The sequence below is a fragment of the Sminthopsis crassicaudata genome, chromosome 2 (genome assembly GCF_048593235.1).
Source record: "Sminthopsis crassicaudata isolate SCR6 chromosome 2, ASM4859323v1, whole genome shotgun sequence".
Taxonomy (NCBI): domain Eukaryota; kingdom Metazoa; phylum Chordata; class Mammalia; order Dasyuromorphia; family Dasyuridae; genus Sminthopsis; species Sminthopsis crassicaudata.
The window spans coordinates 320,410,529-320,431,873 of record NC_133618.1 but is presented as its reverse complement, the minus strand read 5'-3'; the positions used below and the strand labels follow the sequence as shown (position 1 = coordinate 320,431,873).

Here is a 21,345-nt window from a genome sequence, read left to right as displayed (position 1 = left end):
ATTTTCTGTCAAAGAGTTAAATCACTTCTGCTTACCTTTCCAAGCAAGCAAACAGTCCAGCTTTTCCTCCTACTGCACAAAGTACTTTTGGAGCACAGCGGGGTCGTGTCATTAAGACAGTCTGATGGGAAAGTCTATGTTCAGGCATAAAATGATATTTTAGAGCTTCATTCAATAGATGTTTACATGTGTGATCATCACGAATAAGATGATTTGCTTCATATAACCTAGTAAGAAACTTAACGCTCAACAATGGCAATCTAACACAATGAAGCAGCTGTGCTAAGTATTTCTGACGTTCTTGTACATCATACTTGATCCAAGATTCTAGTGCATAAAAAACAGTTTCTTCAGTAACAACATTAAGACAGTCATTTGAAATAATTTCATCTAAATCTGCATGTGTGAGCTCAAAAAATTCTTCAGTTTGACAAACATCTTCAAAATTTTGGCAAATATACTTATTAGCTGCCAAATAGAGGTCATGACAGCCATATGTCTCTGCAAAACGAGAAATTCCAATGCAATTTCCAGGATCAAGTTGACTTTCAAGAAACGCACAACATTCTTTCAGCACCAGTTTTATTTGGAGTAGATTTGCTGCTGGCAAAAGTGACTCTACCGTGTCCTGGGAAATAAACACAGTTCCCGTATAGGCATATTCCACTATGGCCTGAAGTGCGGCTTCATCAATGCACTGAAACTCAACTTCATTATTCTCTTTTTCAGAAAGATTTCCAGTGAACATGGCTTTGAAATAAGGGCTGATGCTGGCAAGCACCACTTTATGAGCATGAATCTTAACATCACCAACTCGAAGAATAATGTCACAGAGTTCATGATGTTGACGAAGAAGGTTCAGACCCTGCAGAAGCTGTTCAGAATGTAAGAGGGTTAAATTAGCAAGCATGTAGGTTGGGGGCGTCTGGTCCATCTGTAAAAACAGAAAATATGGAAAGTTTTATTTTCAAAAGAAATTGTATCAATTATCTTCTTTCTAGAGTACAAAGAAAATCAAATGCATTTTATTTTCACTTCAGGTACTTCAACAAAGTATTTTAGAGTCAAAAAGAATTTAAAGAACACCTAATCCAGCTCTTCTATAATAAGGAAAGTTAAGGCCCAGAGAAGTTAGGTGATTTATCCAAAGTAATATATCTGTAGAGCTGAAAAGCTAACATTAGTTAATATTTTTCCCATTGCATTATAGTACCTCTGCTTGTAATTTAAAATCTAACCTCTTAACATAGTTACACCAATGAAATTCAAATATAAAAGGTCTAATTTAGTGTAGACAATACTGAGACCAGAAATGGTGATATTTAACTGTTTTTATTGTAACCTATGGTTTCATTATCAAACCTGTAAGTTTATATGGACTTTTGCTATACAATCAGAAAGATTGCATAGTATAGTATAGGCTCATTTTGCACAAAGATTTCTTGCACTAAGGCTCTTTTTGGTCTTATCAAGAGTTTTCCTGAGGAGTGCTATGTCCAGGCTGATGCCATAGTCCTTCAGTTCCTAAGTAAACACTAAGACTAATAAAATATCAACTATAAAACAAGTTTTTTATAAACTAACAAAAAAATGCAAAGGACTTAAACCTAAAACCCATAAATTGTCAGAACACTTTTTCTTCCCTTTCCTGTTGACTTCTTACTTAATACTGGACTTAAATAATCAATGGATTAAAATACCCAATTTTCTGAAGAAATCAAAACTATCTATAATCATATGAAATACTATAAATCTACTACTGATTAGAGAAATGCATATTAAAGCAATTCTGAGGTATCCCCTCACATCTATCAGATTGGTTAATATGACAGAAAAGGAAAAATAATAAATGTTGGGGAGGACATGCAGAAAAACTAGGACACTAATGTATAATCAGTGGACTTATAAAATGATCTAACTATTCTAAAGAGCAATTTAGAACTATGTCCAATGGGAGAAAAAACTATGTGTATCCTTTGATTCAGCAACAGCACTACTAGATCTATATCACAAAGAGATTTTTTTTAAGAGGTAAGGGGTGGGAAAAGAGGACCTATCCCTACAAGGGAATTAATAGCATTTCTTTTTGTGTTGGCAAAGAACTGGAAATTGAAGGGATGCCTGCCATTTGAAGAATGGCTGAATAAATTGTGGCATATGTTAATAAAATGAAATTATTGTGCTCTAAGAAAATGAGTTCTTAGAAAAATCTGAAAGCCTTATAAGAACTGATGTAGAATGAAGTGAACAGAACCAGGAGAACACTGTACATAATAACAGCAGTATTGTATGATGAACAATTGTGAATGCCTTAGTTATTTTCAGCAAGACAATGATCCAAGACTGTCCCAAAGGACTCATGATGAAAAATGCTAACCACCTCCAGAAAACTGGCAGTCTGAGTACAGACTAAAACATACTACTTTTCTCCTTCCTGATTTCCTTTCTTAGTTTAAGTTTCCTCCACAAAATGACTAAAATGGAAATATATTTTACATTACTGAACATGTATAATCATTATCAGATGGCTTACCCTCTTGGGGGGAAGGGCAGAATCTAGATTGAACTCAAAAATATTTTAATTTTAAAAACTTGTTTTTACATGTAATTGGGGGAAAAATATTTTTTAAAAAACTTAATGGGAATAAATAGAGCACCATCCCTGAAGTTAGGAGAACCTGAGTTCAAATCTTATCTCAGATATTTAAGACTTACTAGTTGTGACCCTGGGCAAGTCACTTAACCCCAATTACCTCAGCAAAAATAAACAAACAAAAAACCCTTAATGGGAAAACATTTACCAAAACAAATAAAAATGACCTTAACAATGAAAATTAAAATAAAAAAAAGACAGTGATTACAAAGTAAAGTAAAAAGAGTAGAACTCCACTTATAAAGGAAAAAGGAATCAAGATAAAGAATCAATACCCAAATTGGTGGGCTCTTCCCTTCCCAACAATTTATATAACTCTCTACAGTATTGCCGTTGATAAAAAAAAAAAAAAAAAAAATCTGCAAAGAGAAGGAACTTGAAGCTGCTAGAAAGTCCATCAATGTTTACTACTGAAAAATCATGCCTGACCAGTTAGTCCAAATGATGCAGTACCAGCAAGAAGTTATGTATGTCCTATCATCTGGGTCCCTGACTGTCTTCTTTTTTCAAAGAACTTCTCCAGGATTTCTAGTATTCTCTTCATTAGGAAGATCCTTCTCTGCTATCTTCTGTATCTTTTATCTGGCACAAAGTCTTGGTAAGTAAAGCTCGCCAAGTATATGTATGTGTATATATATAAATGTGCATATATATATATATGTCTATAAGGAACTAAATCTATGTCTGAAAAACTATTCTCCCTACCCATCCTTTGGCTCTTTTGGAAAACGTTTTTTTCTCATTTTAAAAGTTCATCCAAAGGGACAGCTAGGTAGTGTAGTGGTTAGAGCACACCAACCTAAAGTCAGAAGGACCTGATTTCAAAACTAGCCACAGACATTTAAGCACTTCCTAGCTGTGTGACCCTGGGCAAGTCACTTAACCTTTATCCCCTCAGCAAAAAGAAAGAAATCATCTAGCCCAGATGTATTAATGCCATTTTTTTTTTCAGATTGAAGCATACTTATATTTTATTTATTTATTTTTAGTTCTTTTTTTTTTTTTTTAAACAGATTTAAATTTTTTTTAAAAGCTTTTATCATTTTAAAGCTTTTTCTCATTGACCCTTGTATAGCCTTGTGTTTCGGATTTTCTCCTCCTTCTTCCCATACTCTCCCCTAGATAATGCCATTATCAATGTTCAGTAAATTATTATTTTTTTTAATTAAAGCTTTTTATTTACAAAACATATGCATGGGTGAAATTTCAACACTGACCCTTGCAAAGCCTTCTGTTCCAAATTATCCTCTTCTCCCTCCTTCCCCTCCCCTGGATGGCAGGTAGTAGGGTAAATTCTTGATCGTCCTTTAAGTAGCATTTGAAATATTTATAACTTGTCAAAGAAATACAAAAGAAGGTGCTTCTAATAGAGTATGTTTATGCATATCTCAATAATGCAAGATTAAAAAGTACATTATACTTGGCAACCTGATACATGATTTCTTACTCTAATTAAATTTTCTTAATGTTTATATAAACAGGAGCAAATATCTCAATTTTCAAAAGAGGGAAGAGATTGGAGAATGCAACCTACTGGCAAATGAGTTTGATTTCAATTTCTGGCAAAATTCTAGAATGTATCATAAAAAAGGAAGGTCAGAGTATAATTCATTTATTAAGTAACAGACTACTGAATTTTTTTAAAAGGATAACTCAATGTAATAATCCTTCATAAAATCTTGATGACTTATTGTGGTGAGTTGACTCTCAATGAAGGATCTCCTTCAGAAACACCCAAATATTCTCATGTAACAAAGAAAAATAGGCAAAATCAAAACATAGTGACTATTTCTGAGACTGCCCTGTAGTCTCTTGCCTCCTTCTGCTGTGAGGAGATAGACAAGACTAGTTATAATAATTCAGATTTTGATTTCCTCTTAATGTTCTTTTCACTTACTTAACTATAATCATATACTTTTTGGATGGGGGGAGGATCTACTTATTTTGTTCTAAAACAATTCATAAAAAAATCTTCCCATTGTTTTCTGAATTCCTCATATTTGTCAAGAGTACATTGAATAGGATCATACAACTTCATTGGTACAGGAAATTTCTGGTGAAGTAACTTCCTCTATCAATGTGGGTCTGCATCTAATTTACAAGCTATAAGCTGTTACCAAGAAATTAGGGCACTGGGAGGTTCAGGAATCAAGCTCATCCAGATCATATGTGTTAATGGCAGGACCTGAACTCAGTTTTTCCCAATTCCAAAGATAGTTCTCTTACTACTATACTACAATGTTTTTCATGCCATTTCTTATTGAAAAGTAATATTCTATTAAATTCAAATAATAGTTTCTTAAGTCATTTCCTAATTAACAGGAAACCACTTTGCTTACAGTTCTTTGCTATCACAAAAAATGTGACTGTGCATATTTTGGTATATATATTGGATCTTTCTTTCAGTAAGAGAACCACGAAGTCAAAAGATATAGAAAGTTAAGTCACCTTTCTCATTTAACCCAAGTTCTTTTTCAAAATGATTGGATCAACTCACAGCTCTGCCAAAAGTGTACCAGCAAATATGTCTTTCCACAGATCTTTCAACATTGTTTTCATCCTTTCTTTTTTTTTGCTAATTTGTTCTTTTAATTTGCATTTTTCTTATTATTACCAATTTGCAGCAATTCTTCATTTGGTTGTTGGTAGTTTTTTTTTTTTTTTTTTAAACCATTTAGTCACTGAGGAATAATAGCATATGGTCAACATATTTGTGACAACTTCCTACATGTACTGGATATTAGGCTGTTTTTATTTTCTGCTATTCATTTCCTTATTGCATTGGCAATATTCTTTTTTTTTAGTACAGAAGCTTTAAATTTTTTAATTGAAGTAACCAATTTTGGCTTTTATAACTGCCAGTATCCTGTTTACTCAGGAAGAGTACTAGTGACCACAGTTGTGTACCTGCATTTTCTTCTTTGTTTTATAAACGATGCAATATTTAAATGTTAGTATTTCACATACATTAATATTTAGTAGATTATCATTTAAGATGTTTGGCAATCCATTTAGAAGAATTTTCTATTACTATATTTTTCAATTAAAAAGCATTTATTTTCTCTTGCCCTCTCCAACTGAAGAAAATAAAAGCAAAATTATTATAACAAACATGTAGAACCAATTCACAGTTCCAAAACCACATCAGTATGCTCTTTATTCATTCCAAAAGCCATTTTACTTTTTTTTGTCATCTTTGCTAATCTGATAGTTGTAAAACTGCATTGCATTTCTCAAATTATTGACTTGGTCATTTTTTTATATGGCTGTTTATTAACAGTTTAGATTTTTTTATTTGAAAATTGCCTGATTATATCCTTTGTTAATGTCTACTATGGAATGGCTTTTGTTAAAAATGTGAATCAGTTTCTTATGCCTTTCCTATATAAGACCTTCATCAGAGATACTTGCAACAAAGATTTGTCCTAGTTAAGTGTCTCCCTTTTAATTTGAGCTATATTGGTTTTGTTTGTGAGAAAACGGTTTCTTTTTATATTGTTTGTCTACTTTTCCTTCTGTGATATTCTTTGGCTCTTGTCTGGTCATGAACTCTTGCTCTATGTCTTCCTTGTTCTTCTAATTTGATTATGATATGAATTTTTATATCTAAATCATATAATCATTTGTGTTGATCTAAACATAAATTTTTTTTTGCCAGATTGCTAATTCTTCTAATGGGTTTTATTCACTGGTGATCCTTATCTCAGTAGATGGGGTCTTGGGGTTTACTGAACACTATATTAATTTGTTTGCTTGTGTATGTTGTGTACCAGGCTAGCTAACTACAGAGAAGCTGCTCAAAGGTAGGCAGGCCACTCAGTAATGAATACTTTTGGCCAAGGTAATCTCTGAAATGAAGAAAAATAAAACTGACCTCAGTCCAGTATGGCCCCCTTCTTGTCCTGTAGTGATGCTAGCATAACATCAGAAAAAGAAGGAAGTGTTAAGAATTAGAATTTTTAGACAGTCAGTAAACATTAACTTAACTGTTAGTATTCTAAAAATGAGATTCTTGACCACTTATCAACAAAAGGACTTTACTATTGGATGAATTAAACAAAAATAATGACATTCTTATTATAAATAACTCAGATATTCCTGAAAAGATAAAGAGTTGGCATAGTTGATTTTATTGTGTAACAACAAATATCATTGTAGGGAATATTTGATCATCTCATAATGAAATGTTCATTGTGAAAATAACTATAGTTTATGTATCAACACCTACTGAAAATAATGAGGTAGTAAAGATATCTTATAAAGAATTTAATAAAATTCTCCAGCTAAATTTAGGGCAATTTCAATGCAAAGTTAGATTTAGAGGAGGTTGGGGGGAAATACTAGAAAACACAATTCAGGAATAAGAAATAAAATAGTTCAAAGACTTGTTGATTTTACCCAAGTCTCATGCTCAAATAACACAAACACTTTTTAAAGAGATCAGTGCAAATCGCAATCCATTCTTGATTTTTTTTATCTATGTCCTTTCGTAAATCAAGATCTACATGTTGGAAATGCTAACAGCATCCATCTAAATCCCTTGACACTGTCCAGGTAACATTGTAACACAGACTACAATGGTTATCTTTCTACATGCTAGAAAGTTAACTAGATATTATTTTACTACCAGTAATTATTTCACTTAAAAACCTTAAAAAATAGAATTGGTCAAACAGAAAAAGAAGTACAAAAATTTACTTAAAAAATACAATCAGTCAAATGGAAAAGGAGGTACAAAACCTCACTGAAGAAAATAATTCCTTAAAAATTAGAAATGTCTAAGTGGAAGCTAATGACTCTATGCAATGCCAAGAAACAATAAAATGAAATCAATCAAAGAAATGAAAAAAAAAATAGAAGAAAACATGAAATATCTCTTTGGAAAAACTGACCTGGAAGGGGAAGCTAGATGATATAGTGGATAGAGCATTGGCCCTGAAATCAGAGTTCAAATCAGGCCTTAGACAATTAACACTAGCTGTGTGACTCTGGCTAAGTCACTTAACCCCAATTGACTTGCAAAAAACAAACAAATGAATAAATAGATTTTTAAAACTTACCAGAAAACAGATCTAGGAGATAGAATTTAAGTTATTGGACTACCTGAAAGTCATGACCAAAAAATGGCCTAGACATCATCTTTCAAGAAAAATTGTCCTGATATTCTAGTCAGAAGGTAAAAAAGAAATTCAAAGAATCCACTGATCACTTCGTGAAAGAAATCTCAAAATAAATAATCCCCGAAATATTCAATTCCAGAACTCCCAGGTCAAGGAGAAAATATTACAAGCAGTCAATAAGAAACAAGTGAAATATTATAGAGCTAATCAAAGCCAGAAAAAATACAAGATTTACAAGTTTCTACATTAAAGAAGCAGAAGACTTAAAATATATGGAAAGTAAAGGAGCTAAGGATCACAATAAAAAATCATGTATCCAGAAAAACTAAATATAATCTTTCGAGATGGGGAATTAGGGGGAATGAGAGGATGGGGGAATGTATATTCAATTAAATAGAAGACTTTAATGCATTCCTGTTAAAAATACCAGAACTGACTAGAAATTTTGTCTTTCAAATACAATATCAACAGAAGCATAAAAAGGTAAACAGGAAAGAGAAATCATAAGGGTTTTAATAAGTAAAACTGTTCATATTCCTAAATGGGAAAATATTTGTACCTCCTAAAAACATTTTCATTACTAGGACAATTAGAAGGAATGTACATAGAGGGAGCATGGATGTGAGTTGAAGATGATGGGATGATTATTTAAAAATAAATAAATAAAATTTGTAAGAGGCAAAAAAGAGGAATGCACTGGGAGAAAGAAAAAGGGAGTGGGTTAGGATAAATTATCTCACATAAAAGAGGTAAAGAACTGTCAATATTATTTTGGATACCCTGTGTTCTAGAGCTAAGGCCTAGCAAGCACCCTGGAATGATCTCACCCTCTGGCAAAATATATTGGTTTGGACCAGCACCAGTTTTCTCTTAAGAGATTTGGCTCTCCTTATTTCCCAGATCCATCTATCATATCAAAACAATCCCTGGGTTTTTTGGTCACTGACAAAGTAGTGCGCCTACTGAACTATGCACAGAACTCTGGTTCCATGGCCTGAGGGATGGCCACAACCCCCAAAATTTGAGACAGTGATTTCCTACAGAATCCAAGAATACCAGTATTGTCCCAAGAAATTCTAACTAACCATGAGAACTACCTCAACATCTATGAATGATTGCATAATGGGCCAACCCCCTTCATGTATATAAGTAGCCTCAGCCTAAGCACCCTTAATGCCTTTTTATGAAGTGGTAGGCAGTGGAAGTGAGCTTCCACCTAAAGGTGCCTGTTTCTCACTATGAAATTAATTAAGCTTTGTTTGTGTCCTAACTCTCCAGCCTGCTCTATTTCAGCTTTAGCTTCCCCCAAGTTAAAGGCTGATTTTGGTCCAGCTAATGTTAAGTGGTATCAGAAGTGGGATTTGACAAGTAATAGGGTCAAGTAAACCATTTTTGGTACCAGTGAGGGTAAACTAGGTGCCACGGAAGATTTCTCCAGAGCTTGACACATAGTACTTGTCTGGTGAGTCCACTGCCCTTTCCTGCTCAAACATTCTAAGGTTTATTCTTGATTGAGCTCAGCTTTCATGGTAAGTAAAACTCCAAGACCTCTTTCTTGACCTGGTTCTTCTCAGATCACTCTGGTGAGGTAAATCTCTTTTTCTTTTTCTCTGCATGTCTTGTGGTTTAAATTAGTTAAATGCATCTCTGGCTACATACAGATTGCAAGCTCTTCTCTTTTTAAAATACATATCCAATTATGAACTGCATGCTTTTTCCCATTTGCATCTGTCTTGTCTGTGTTTATAAAAATGCAGAATGTCTATATCATGTTTGTTCTGTGAGTTAGATTCTGTTACCTTGAAAGATTTAAAATGCAGCCAGCCAGAAAAACCTCTAAGAGAGAATACTGGGAAAGATTTATTAACTTTACTAACTCCCACCTTAGATTTTTTTGTGAGAGATTAGGTTATAAGAAAAGAGAAAAGAAAGAGAAAAGTCTATAAGGTTTTCTTTTCTTGTTTGGTTGTTGCAATCCTGGCCAAGTAGGACTATAGAGATAAAATTAGATAAAGTTGCAAAACCACTAAAAATATCTTAGCAGATTTTGAAGGTTTTGAGATTAATCATTAAGGAATATTGCAATTAAGGGTGTGTGTGTGTGTGTGTGTGTGTGTGTGTGTTTTAAAGACTGCATATGAAGGAAATCCTGAGATTTTGGGAGTAATTCCAGGAACTCACCTCCTTCTGAAGAATCTCAGTAAGTTTTGGATACCACTCTATAGAATTGATTTTAAGGAAAAATAAGCATTAAATCTTATTAAAAGTTTTAAAAATAATTGACAAGATTAATAGCTTCATTGTTCTAAGACTGTAAGGAAAAGTTAGTTAACAGAAATCAGACAAAAAAGGGGGGGGGGGAAACCTTGAAGCAACCTTTTGTTAACCCTTCCTTGACTTTTCAGTTTTTAACCTATTTTGTTATAGCCCATATCTTTCTATTAACCCTTTTCATCTCAGACAGGATTAAGAAAAGAAAAAGAGAATACTGGAGAATTGTGGGGAAACTTAGGCTTTGTCCTACCTTGTAGAAGAGGTGGAGGGGCAACAGCTGCAGCAAGGCCTCATACACCCTACCCCAGCAAGCAGCTTCCCAATTTCAGCATTGGTAGCTGTGAGAGATGGGAAGCAAGTGATGGTAAGTGGTTGTTCTAAGAATGAGAGAAGAGGGTTAGATTAGGCCTGGTGAGGCCCCATGACCAGCAATCTATAAGTCTTGCCACCTGGAACTGCCACCAATAGGAGAGTACTGCCACCAGCTCCAGGGAAAAGCCATCCCTCAGCAGAGCCCATCTAGCTGCTCTTTAGTACTCTTGTCAGTACCTTGTGTAGCAATACAAGATAGAGGAGCCCAGCTAGCCTCTAACATTGGTAAGCCCACTCTTCTTAGTTCTAGTTGCAAAAATGCCTTAGCTGTGCAATTTTATCTCTTCCCCTGTTTCCTGATTTGTAAAGAGAAACAGCAATAAAGACTGTTACTGCGAGATCAAAATGATATCATGATTATAAAATGCTTAATACAGTGACTAGGATATGCTAAACACTACATTATTATTATTTCTCCAATTGAAAGTAATTGTTCCATATTTGGTAACAATAAAGTGGTTTTAAAATACCAAAGATAGTAAGATCAATGATTTTTATATGGGATAATTTGGAAACACAATGATTGTCATTTGAAATTTATTGTTAATGTTTTTTTTAAATTTTATTGTATTTCTAAATTTATGTTGTAAAAATTTGAGCCCACTGCAAAACAGAAATGCTGTTAGACCAAGCAATTTTTAATTTGAATGTTGTCACACATTGATTGGATTTTTAAAAGTATTTGATTAAAAAAAGAGGTATTTGAAAACTTAAATATTTAATGAGGTATATTTAGTTATAAACAAGTAATAATAATGATGTTGCTGTACTGCTTCTAGTTATAATATAGCAGATTTTCATTTGAAAATCTTGGCTATTATCAAAGTTTTTAAGGTGGTTTAAAGATGTAGTTTCAACATATTAACGAAGAATCAGCATTAGGTATTTGTTGTATGTCTGAAGCCCCAGAATATGAGTAGTTTTAATGTATAAGTAAAGGATTAATAAAATGTTAATTGTTAGGGAAACATAAGGAAAGATATTCAAGCTCCAACTTAAAGTTAGTGAAATTTTGCTATTTAACATAAAAATTCATGAGATTGCAATTTGTTTGAGTTTTTATTACTGGAATGGTTTTCTGAATTGTCATAAAAGCCAATAATAGAAAATGGCATATGCAACAGTCTATGAACTGCTAAGATAGATATTTGTATTTGGGAAAGATTGTAGGAATGACCAAGGACAGACATCCTAAGTAAGATCTTCCCAACTGTTTCCCCCATTGTGCTATTTCCTTGTTGAAAAGGAAAATTCCCACTCAGTTAATCTTGAGTCTTGCTTTTAACAAGACTATGACTACATGATTGGCTGTCAGATATGATTCATGCCTGGAATCAAACAGATGTAAGGGAGTTTTCTTTCTGTTATGATATAACTATATCCTTCTTTTTCCTCTTGTAGCAAATGTCTATAACTAACAAGTTCTATAAGTACAATATTAAATGTATTAAATAATAGATTGCTACCAGAACATCTCTGAGTAATTGTAATAGGATGCAAGTATCAATATCCTACAGTTTTAATCTCTCTAGTCAAATTATAATATAAGGATTGTATCCTCCAAAGGGGGGAAATGATTGGACAAATTAAAAGACAAAGATATAATGTTAAAGTTTTCTCATTAAATGGAATAGTAAATTTTGAGAAAAGCAGCAGGATTAGACTGTTTTCTCTACGAACTATATAAATATATGACTGGCTTCCAAATTTGTCTATCATGGTTATTCAGGCTATAAATATGTTATGATAATAAATTCTAAAGTTTTATTAATTAAGGACTAAGAGAGTTTTACACATAAATTATATGGATATTAGTACTAGTAAAGAAAGTGAAATTGTAGGGGCAGCTAGACGCCATAGTGAAAAGAATACCACCATAATGAATATAGTACCAGCCCTGGAATCAGGAAGATCTGAGTTCAAATACGATCTCAGACGCTTAACACTTCCTGGCTGTGTGACTAGGCAAGTTCCAAATGCCTAAAAAAAAAAAAATCTATCTGATAATTTTAAAAAAGCAGAATAGTTCATGAATGAGGTTCCTAAGAAAAAGCAGTAGACAAACTTAACGAATGAATTCTATCAAACATTATATCAGGTACAAGATAAGGAAAGAAAAAGCACATGTTTATATGAACTAAAATTTTCTCTATTTTCAAAACCAAAGAACCAAATTTAAATGCTAGAAACTTCTAGATTTAGAAAAAGAGCCCCTTTAGAGTTGACCTGAGAATAAAGTATATTGTTAATGTTTAAGTAAGTACATTACTGAGGTCAAAAAAGGAAGGAATGATAGAAGAGAGGGCAAATTGGGCTATGTGAAAGACACTAGTAAAGCACTTTTGAAAATGGGCAAGGGTAAAAGGAGTGAGATCAATAGGGGGAAACAGGATGGAAAGAAATACATAATAATCATTACTGTGAAAAAATTTATAAGTTATAATTTATAAGAAAAAATTTATAAGGAGTGCTAAAGATCTAATTTCTCAAATATAGAGAACTGAGAAGGACCAATGGATGATTTTGGAGAGGTCTTGAGAGACTTGCATGAATTGATGCTGGGGTGAAGTGATTAGAGCTAGAAGAACATTGTACACAGCAACAAGAAGATTATGTGATGATGATTAACTCTTATGGACTTGGCTCTTTTCAACAATGAGGTGATTCAGGCCAATTCCAATAGACTTGTGATGAAGTAACCTAACCATGTGCATCCAAAGAGAGGTCTATGGAGACTGTGGATCACTTTTTTTTGTTGTTTGCTTGCCTTTTTTTCCCCTTTCTCATTTTTTTCTGGATCTGATTTTTCTTGTACAGTATGATAAATGTGTAAATATGTATGGAAGAACTACATGTTTAACATATATTGGATTGCTTGCTGTCTAAGGGAGGTGGGGGGAAGGGATGCAAAAAAATTTTTTTTTTTTTAAATTTTTTTTATTATATATATATATATTTTATAATATTATCCCTTGTATTCATTTTTCCAAATTACCCCCCCTCCCTTATTCCCTCCCCCCGACGACAGGCAATACCATACATTTTACATGTGTTACAATATAGTCTAAGTACAATACATGTGTTGAATATCATTTTCTTGTTGCACAATAAACATTAGAATCCAAAGGTACATGCAACCTGGGCAGACAGATATTAGTGCTAACAATTTACATTCCCCTCCCAGTGTTTCTTCTCTGGGGTATCTACCTCTGTCCATCATTGATCAACTGGAAGTGAGTTGGATCTTCTTTATGTTGAAGATTTCCACTTCCATCAGAATACATCCTCATACAGCATTGTTGTTGAAGTGTACAGTGATCTTCTGGTTCTGCTCATTTCACTCAGCATCAGTTGATTTAAGTCTCTCCAACCCTCTCTGTATTCCTCCTGCTGGTCATTTCTTACTGAGCAATAATATTCCATAACCTTCATATACCATAATTTACCCAACCATTCTCCAACTGATGGACATCCATTCATCTTCCAGTTTCTAGCTACAACAAAAAGAGCTGCCACAAACATTTTGGCACATATATGTCTCTTTCCGCTCTTTAGTATTTCTTTGGGATATAATCCCAGTAGTAGCGCTGCTGGGTCAAAGGGTATGCACAGTTTGATAACTTTTTGGGCATAATTCCAGATTGCTCTCCAGAATGGCTGGATTCTTTCACAACTCCACCAGCAATGTATTAGTGTCCCAATTTCCCCACATCCCCTCCAACATTTGTCATTATTTGTTCCTGTCATCTTAGCCAATCTGACAGGTGTGTAGTGGTATCTCAGAGTGGTCTTAATTTGCATTTCTCTGATCAGTAGTGATTTGGAACACTCTTTCATGTGAGTGGATATAGTTTCAATTTCTTCCTCTGAGAATTGTCTGTTCATATCCTTTGACCATTTATCAATTGGAGAATGGTTTGGTTTCTTATAAATTATGGTCAGTTCTCTATATATTTTGGAAATGAGACCTTTGTCAGAACCTTTGTTTTTAAAAATATTTTCCCAATTTGTTACTTCCCTTCTAATCTTGTTGGGATGCAAAAATTTTGGAACCAAGTTTTTGCAGGGGTGAATGCTGAAAACTATCTCTGCATGTATTTTGAAAATAAAAAACCGTTATTTTTTAAAAAGGAATCAAAATGAAATAAAAGTCATTTTTCAATTGATAAATGGTAAAAGCAAATGAACAGGCAATTTTCACAAAGCTTTCTATAATTATATGAAAAAATGCTTTAAATCATTATTGATTAAAGAAATGCAAATTACAACAACTTTGAGTTACTATCTCACAATCAAATTGGCTAATATGTTAGCAAAAGAAAATATTGTGGAAAAATTGGAACACCAGTTATCTTAGTTTGGATTAGCTTTTCCAATTATCAAACACTGGGCTTCATGAAACATTTAGAAAAAAAAGCTAAGTTTCATAAATTACTTAGCTTTAAAAGTTTCTAAGAAAAATTTTAATTTCAGATACATGACTGCAAGTTTTAGCTCACTGCAGACCTCATGGTGGACTTAAATGAATAATGAGTTTTAGAGATTTAAAAAAAAACAACCAATTTTTAGCTTTAACTATATAAGTAGAACAGAATTCTCTCATACCTATCACATATTCTACTCTTATTGACTTCCTCTTTCATTTCCTACAGTGGCTGGTCTAAATTCAAAACATCTAATACTTTTATTTCATATTTAATAGCAGATGCTTTCATTTCCTACTTATTGAGAATAATGAAGCCATCAGGTTTCCTCAACTCCCCTCCTTCAGTTTTCAAAATTTCTCAGCCTTAACCTCTCACTCTCCTTTTCTTCCTTCTCAAAGGAAAAAAATAGCATAATGAAAAGAATAACAGAAATTAGGTGCAGTAACTAAGAATCCTGGCTTTGTCTACCTACTACCTGGGGGAAGCCACAAACACCTCAAGGCTTCAATTTCCTATATCTAAAAAAATTTAATAGTTGGTCTAAATAGCCTTTAATATGCCTCCTAACCCTATATCTCTAATTTTATAAACATGTGAAACTTAGATGCAGGTGCTTAAGTCATCACTTCAAAATATTTACAAGTCATTATTGAAGAAAATCCTGTCCTAGAGATTTGCTTTCTAGTGATAACTACAAAACCATCTTGCCAACTAACTGATATACTGAAGTATACTGACTGTTTTCCCCTTACTTCCACTTTCTATTTCTTGCTCTGGAAATTATAATAAAATCAACTCCCCAGTTATTTCAGGAGTGAAGCAAGAATGTTCATTATTACCAGTCTTATTAAACATTGTACTTGATACGTTAACTATAGCAATAAGAGAAGAAAAAGAAATTGAAGGAATATTAGACAATGAAGAAACAAAACTATAACTCTTTGCAGATGATACAATGGTAGGCTTACTAGAGAATGAACTAAAAAACTAGTTGAAACAATTAACAAGTAAAGCAAAATGATAGGATTTTTTTTTTTTTTAAAGTACATAAAAGCTATGTATTGTAATGTCCTGGTTAGCTTTCTGGAAGTCTCTGAGGACCAGTCTTGGTCTCAGCAGAATAATCATCACAAGAAAAGTCAGGAATAAAGTCCAGTCTTTATTATTTCCTTCACAGTCTGGCTTCTTCACCTGAGCCCCGGTTAGCTTCCTGGGGGACCTTTAGATAAGGCTTGATCTTAGTAGAGGAAAGCAGGAGAGCCAACAGAAGTCTAGTCAAGTCTTCCCTTTCTCTTGCTAAGTTTGTCTCCAGTTTATATATTCTATTACAATTACATCATTACAATATACTGAGTATAAGCCAATCATTCTATCACTATAGAACCATTATTTGTTATAAGATTAAATCAATCATACTGAGCTAGAGAACTACTAATCACCATGCTAAACTAGATAACCATTGTCTTATCAATTCCACTGAATTAACACCTTGTAAAAATCCTTGTCTCAAGAATATTTCTTCAGAGTTCTGGCCCATTACAATGTATTATCAACAAAATCTAGCAGAAAGGAAAAGAAGAAATTCCATTTAAAATAACTATTGATTCAAAGAGATCATAAAAAGAGGGATAAGGAGCTATTTGTACAAAAATATTTATAACAGCTTCTGGAAGAATTGGAAACTGAGATGTCTGTTAATTGAGGATTGGCTAAACAAGCTGTGGTATATGACTATGATGAAATATATATATATATATATATATATATATATATATATGTATGTTACACACACACACACACACACACACATATATATATATATATAAGAAATGACTAATAGGATGATTTCAGAACTGTTGAAAAATGAAGTGAGCAGAACTTGAAGAACTTCGTACACAGTAATAGCAATAGTAACCTATAACGAATAACTTAATGACTTAGCTACTCTCAGCAATGATCTAAGATAATTAATTCAAAAGCACTTGTGATGAAGAATGCTTTCCTTCTCCTAAGAAAAAAATTGATATTGTCTGAATACAGTCTGAAGCACACTATTTTTCACTTTCTTACCATCTCGAGGAGGGAGAAGGGACAGAATTTGGAACTGAAAAAATAAAGGTAAAAAATTGTTTTAACATATAAGTGAGGAAAAACCAAATTATTATATATTTTTAAAAATACTTACAGAAAATACAAAACATTTGGGACTCTTTTATGTATGTATCTTGCCAACATCTACCTAGGAACTGTATGAGTATAACTGCAAAACACTTTTCAAAGTCAGATCTAAACAGCAATCTAAAGATTGCTATAGTAATAACAATATTGTAATTAATGATGATCATCTGTGAGAAATTTGGCTATTCTGACCAACATAATTCCAAAGGAATTCATGGTGAAAAATTCTCTCTACTTCCATAGAGATAACTGATGAACTCTGAGTAAAAACTGCAGTATGATTTTCTCACTTTATTTTTCTTCCTCTTTCTTTCAAACTATGGCTAATAAGGGAAATATATTTTGTGTTTTTGGATTTCACATGTATAATTTTCAGTAGGTGGGGGAGGAGAAACAGAGGAAAAGAGGAAGAGAATTTGGAATTCAAAATTTTAAGTGTTAAAAATAATAAACAATTGGAAAAATATTCATCTCATAGGTAGCCTCAGCTAATATTATAAAAATGACAAATCTATCTAAATTAATTTACTTATTCAGTGCTATAACAAACTACCAAAAATTATTGTATAGAGAAAAAAATAACAAAATTCATCTGGAAGAACAAAAGGTCAAGAATAACAAGGGAATCAATGAAAAGATGTAAACAAAGGCAGCTTAAAAGTGTTAAGAGATCAAACTGTGTTACAAAGCAGCAATCACACACACACAAAAAAAGTCTGGTACTGACTAAGAAATAAAGTAGTGGATCAGTAGAATGGATCAGGTCTACAATGCATAGTAGTAAATAACCATAGTAATCTAGTGTTTGATAAACCCCAAAGATCCAAACTTTTGGTACAAGAACTCAGTATTTAACAAAAACAGCTAAAAAAAGTGGAAAACAGTTTCACAGAAACTGGATACAGACCAACATCTCACAACATATATTAAGATGAGAAAAAAAAATGGGCACATGATGTAGTCATAAAGAGTGATAACATAATTAGGGGAGCATGGAACAGTTATATCAATCAGCTCTATGGACAATAGAATTAATGACCAAATAATGAATAGAGACTAATGGGTATTAAATTGAAAAGTTTTTGCACAAACCCAGTGAAGCCAAGATTAGAAGAAAAGCAAAAATCTGGGAAAATAATTTTACAATGAGTTTCTTTGACAAAAGCCTCATTTCTTAAATATAGAGAGAACTAAGTCAGTTTTGTAAAAATACAAGTCATTTTCCAATTGATAAATGGTCAAAGTACTGGCAGTTTTCAGAAGAAAAAGACAAAGCTATCTATAGTTATATGAAAAACTGTTCTAAATTACTATATGCAAACTACAATAACTTTGAGATATCATCTCATATCATACTGGTTAACAGTTAACATAGTTTGCTAATGGACTGAATTTGTAGGCCCAGAAGTCTGTGGGCTTTCATCCAAAAGCACTGCCCTTCATATATTTCACTGTGTTAGGGGAACTTCTCTGAGCAAGAGGATCTGATATTGGAGGTGGAAAACACATAATGGTTCAGAAATTCAAGGATACTTGACAGGTTCCACACAGGTTCATCAAGCCATTAGCTTTCCCAATTTACAAGATACTAAAATTGCCCACTTCAATACTTCTTAAGAAAATTCTTTTGGATATCTTCAACATAAAGAAGATCCAACTCACTTCCAGTTGATCAATGATGGACAGAAACAACTACACCCAGAAAAGAAACACTGGGAAGTGAATGTAAATTGTTAGCACTACTGTCTATCTACCCAGGTTACTTATACCTTCGGTATTAATGTGCAACAAGAAAATGGTATTTACACACATATATTTTATCTAGGTTATATTGTAACACATGTAAAATGTATGGGATTGCCTGTCATCAAGGGGAGGGAGTAGAGGGAGGGAGGGAATAATTTGGAAAAATGAATACAAGGGATAATGTTATTTAAAAAATTACTCATGCATATATACTGTCAAAAAATTATAAATAAAATTTAAAAAAAAAGAAAGAAAACTCTTTTGCTAAAGGGTCATAGTACAAATTTGGCAGCTAAGTGATCCAACTACAAAGAAACAGTTATTCAAATTAATTAGGAGTCTATTATATATTATAATTAGAAGTTCCAAAAGAATGAAGAAAGGACTTTCTTTTAAATATACACACACACTTGGAATACAATCCTGTTTTTATGCATTAGCACAAATTATCCCTTATACCTAGAATGCATTCATTACCTACTCAGTTGTTTCCTGAGAATCCTGTGCCTTCTCCAAGGTATTACTCAAGTCCCATCTCCTACAGGAAACTTTTTTGATTCCTTCAGTTGCTAGTAACCACTCATCTCTAACTCCTTCATGTTCACGACACACTAGATAAATTTTTTACTTTCTTATCTAGGTACAAGTTGTTTTTCTCCGAGATAATTTAAACTCTTTAATAATGATTGTTTTTTTATGTGAATCCTTAGTACCTAGCACAGTATATTTATTTAATAAATGCTAAATGAATAATAATGACAATGGTGATGGCTAGCATTTATAGAGCACTTTGAGATTTGCAAAGTATTAACTTTTGTTACATTTGAGAAGGGAGGGAAGTAAAATATTGCTTTATCATGGTTGGTATCATGGACTCAGAAAAACGAAAAAAAACTGTGTCCCCTATTTCCCAATAGTCTTTTCAAAAAGCCTTGAAAAGTTAATCCTATAAGAAAGTTATAATCCCCAATAGGAACATTTTAAAATAATTTGATCATATTTAAATTCTTTAATTAAATTGTTAGAGGAAATGCAACAGAAATAGGATTTTCCCACAGCATTATAGTTTTACTTCAGTCCAATAATTAAAATGGTTTTTAATTTTAACAAAATAAATTACAATAGAGAATAACATCAAAGTATGTAATACAAAAGAAGTATTACATATTTTAGCTATAAAACAAAAATTCAAGAAAACTATGGGCACAGATGACATGAATAAATGAAATGTGGAGAATGGAAAAAAATAATCTCTTTGTTTATATTCCTCCAGATGAGGGAAGCTCCAACACACACACACACACACACACACACACACACACACACACACACACACACACACACTCACACTCACTCACTCTCTCTCTCCCCCTCCCTTCCTCACCCCCCTCTCTTTTCTGTCTGTCAGTCTGTCTTGTCTCTCTCTGTCTCTGTCTCTCTCTCTCTTGACTTTGGGAGGAAAGCTTGGGAATTCCCTCAGAGAAGCTCTCCCCTGAGACACCCACCCAAGGGAATCAAGATAAAGTGGTTTCATTTGTTATCTGGGTGAAACTAGTTGGGTCCAGGACCACTTCTATTTAGCCTGAACTGGAGATTTCTATCCATCCCTATTGAGTTGGAGATTAGCCCAGAGACACTCATTCAATTCCAAGATTCTCTACTCTGATTCCACCTCAAACAGCTCCCATCCCCCACCAAGAACTGCCCATAAAACAGCCCAACTCCTTGCAGAGGACTTAATATGCCATGCCAAGGAACCTCTCTTTCTCCTTAGCATAGCTGCGATTCCCTGCCCAATGAAAAGACATTCTCTTTCAGAGTTACTCCCTCTTTATCTTTCTCACCTATTTCCCTAACAAGACCTTATTCACCTTTCTATTGGGATTTCTCTGCTAAATCTTTAATAATAAATTTCTTTTGCCAGTTTAACTTTTCATGTTTGTAAATTCATTTACAAAGGACCTGAGCAGTTCAGAAGGGGGTTCCCACAACTCCCCGCCCTGTGCAGAAGCTCATCACTCCCAGCATGTCTCTGAGCAAAGTTTTATGCAAGTTATTATGCCGACTGGTTCCAGTAGTCGTTTTTCTCTCTGACAGTTTTTAAGGGAAATATTAGCAACATGTAGAGTCCTAAGGAAAGAGGATGCAAAAAATCTAGATGATATTATAATTATAATTAATGGTAATATTGAGAGCTAATATTTATATAGCACTTACTATGTGCTAGACATTGTGCTAAGCACATTTTGCAATTATTTCATTTGATCCTTATAACAATCCTGGGAAGTAGGTTATTACCCCCATTCTTTAAAGATAAGGAAATTGTGACAAAAGGAGGTTAAGTGACTTGCTCAAGATCATACATTCATTTCTAAGACCAGATTTGTACACAGGTCTTCCTAATTTCCAGTCTCAGTGCTTTATCTACCTATATGTCCCCACACTTAACATGTTTATTATGATTTTAAGTTTCCATGTAATTTTCACATCTCTGAATTAATTCTGTCCATGATAAACCTTGTCAGACCTTGATAGTTTGCTGGAATTTTAACAACATAAAATATTACTTTGTAAC

At 33.2% G+C, this 21,345-nt stretch overlaps 1 protein-coding gene across 9 annotated transcripts in view; it reads right to left on the bottom strand.

Moving 5' to 3' along the window:
- KLHL28 (kelch like family member 28) overlaps positions 1-21,345 on the bottom strand; it is a 39,323-nt gene that overhangs the window by 14,890 nt on the left and 3,088 nt on the right. The window contains exons 2-5 of one of the 9 annotated variants that reach the window (XM_074290180.1): positions 10,298-10,385; positions 6,528-6,566; positions 3,871-3,958; positions 36-934 (exon numbers count right to left, since the gene is read on the bottom strand). In XM_074290180.1, coding sequence (XP_074146281.1) covers positions 36-934 — 899 coding nt within the window. In that variant the 5' untranslated portion in view covers positions 3,871-3,958; positions 6,528-6,566; positions 10,298-10,385. The other 8 variants (XM_074290175.1, XM_074290182.1, XM_074290179.1 and 5 more) reach the window with 8 other exon arrangements.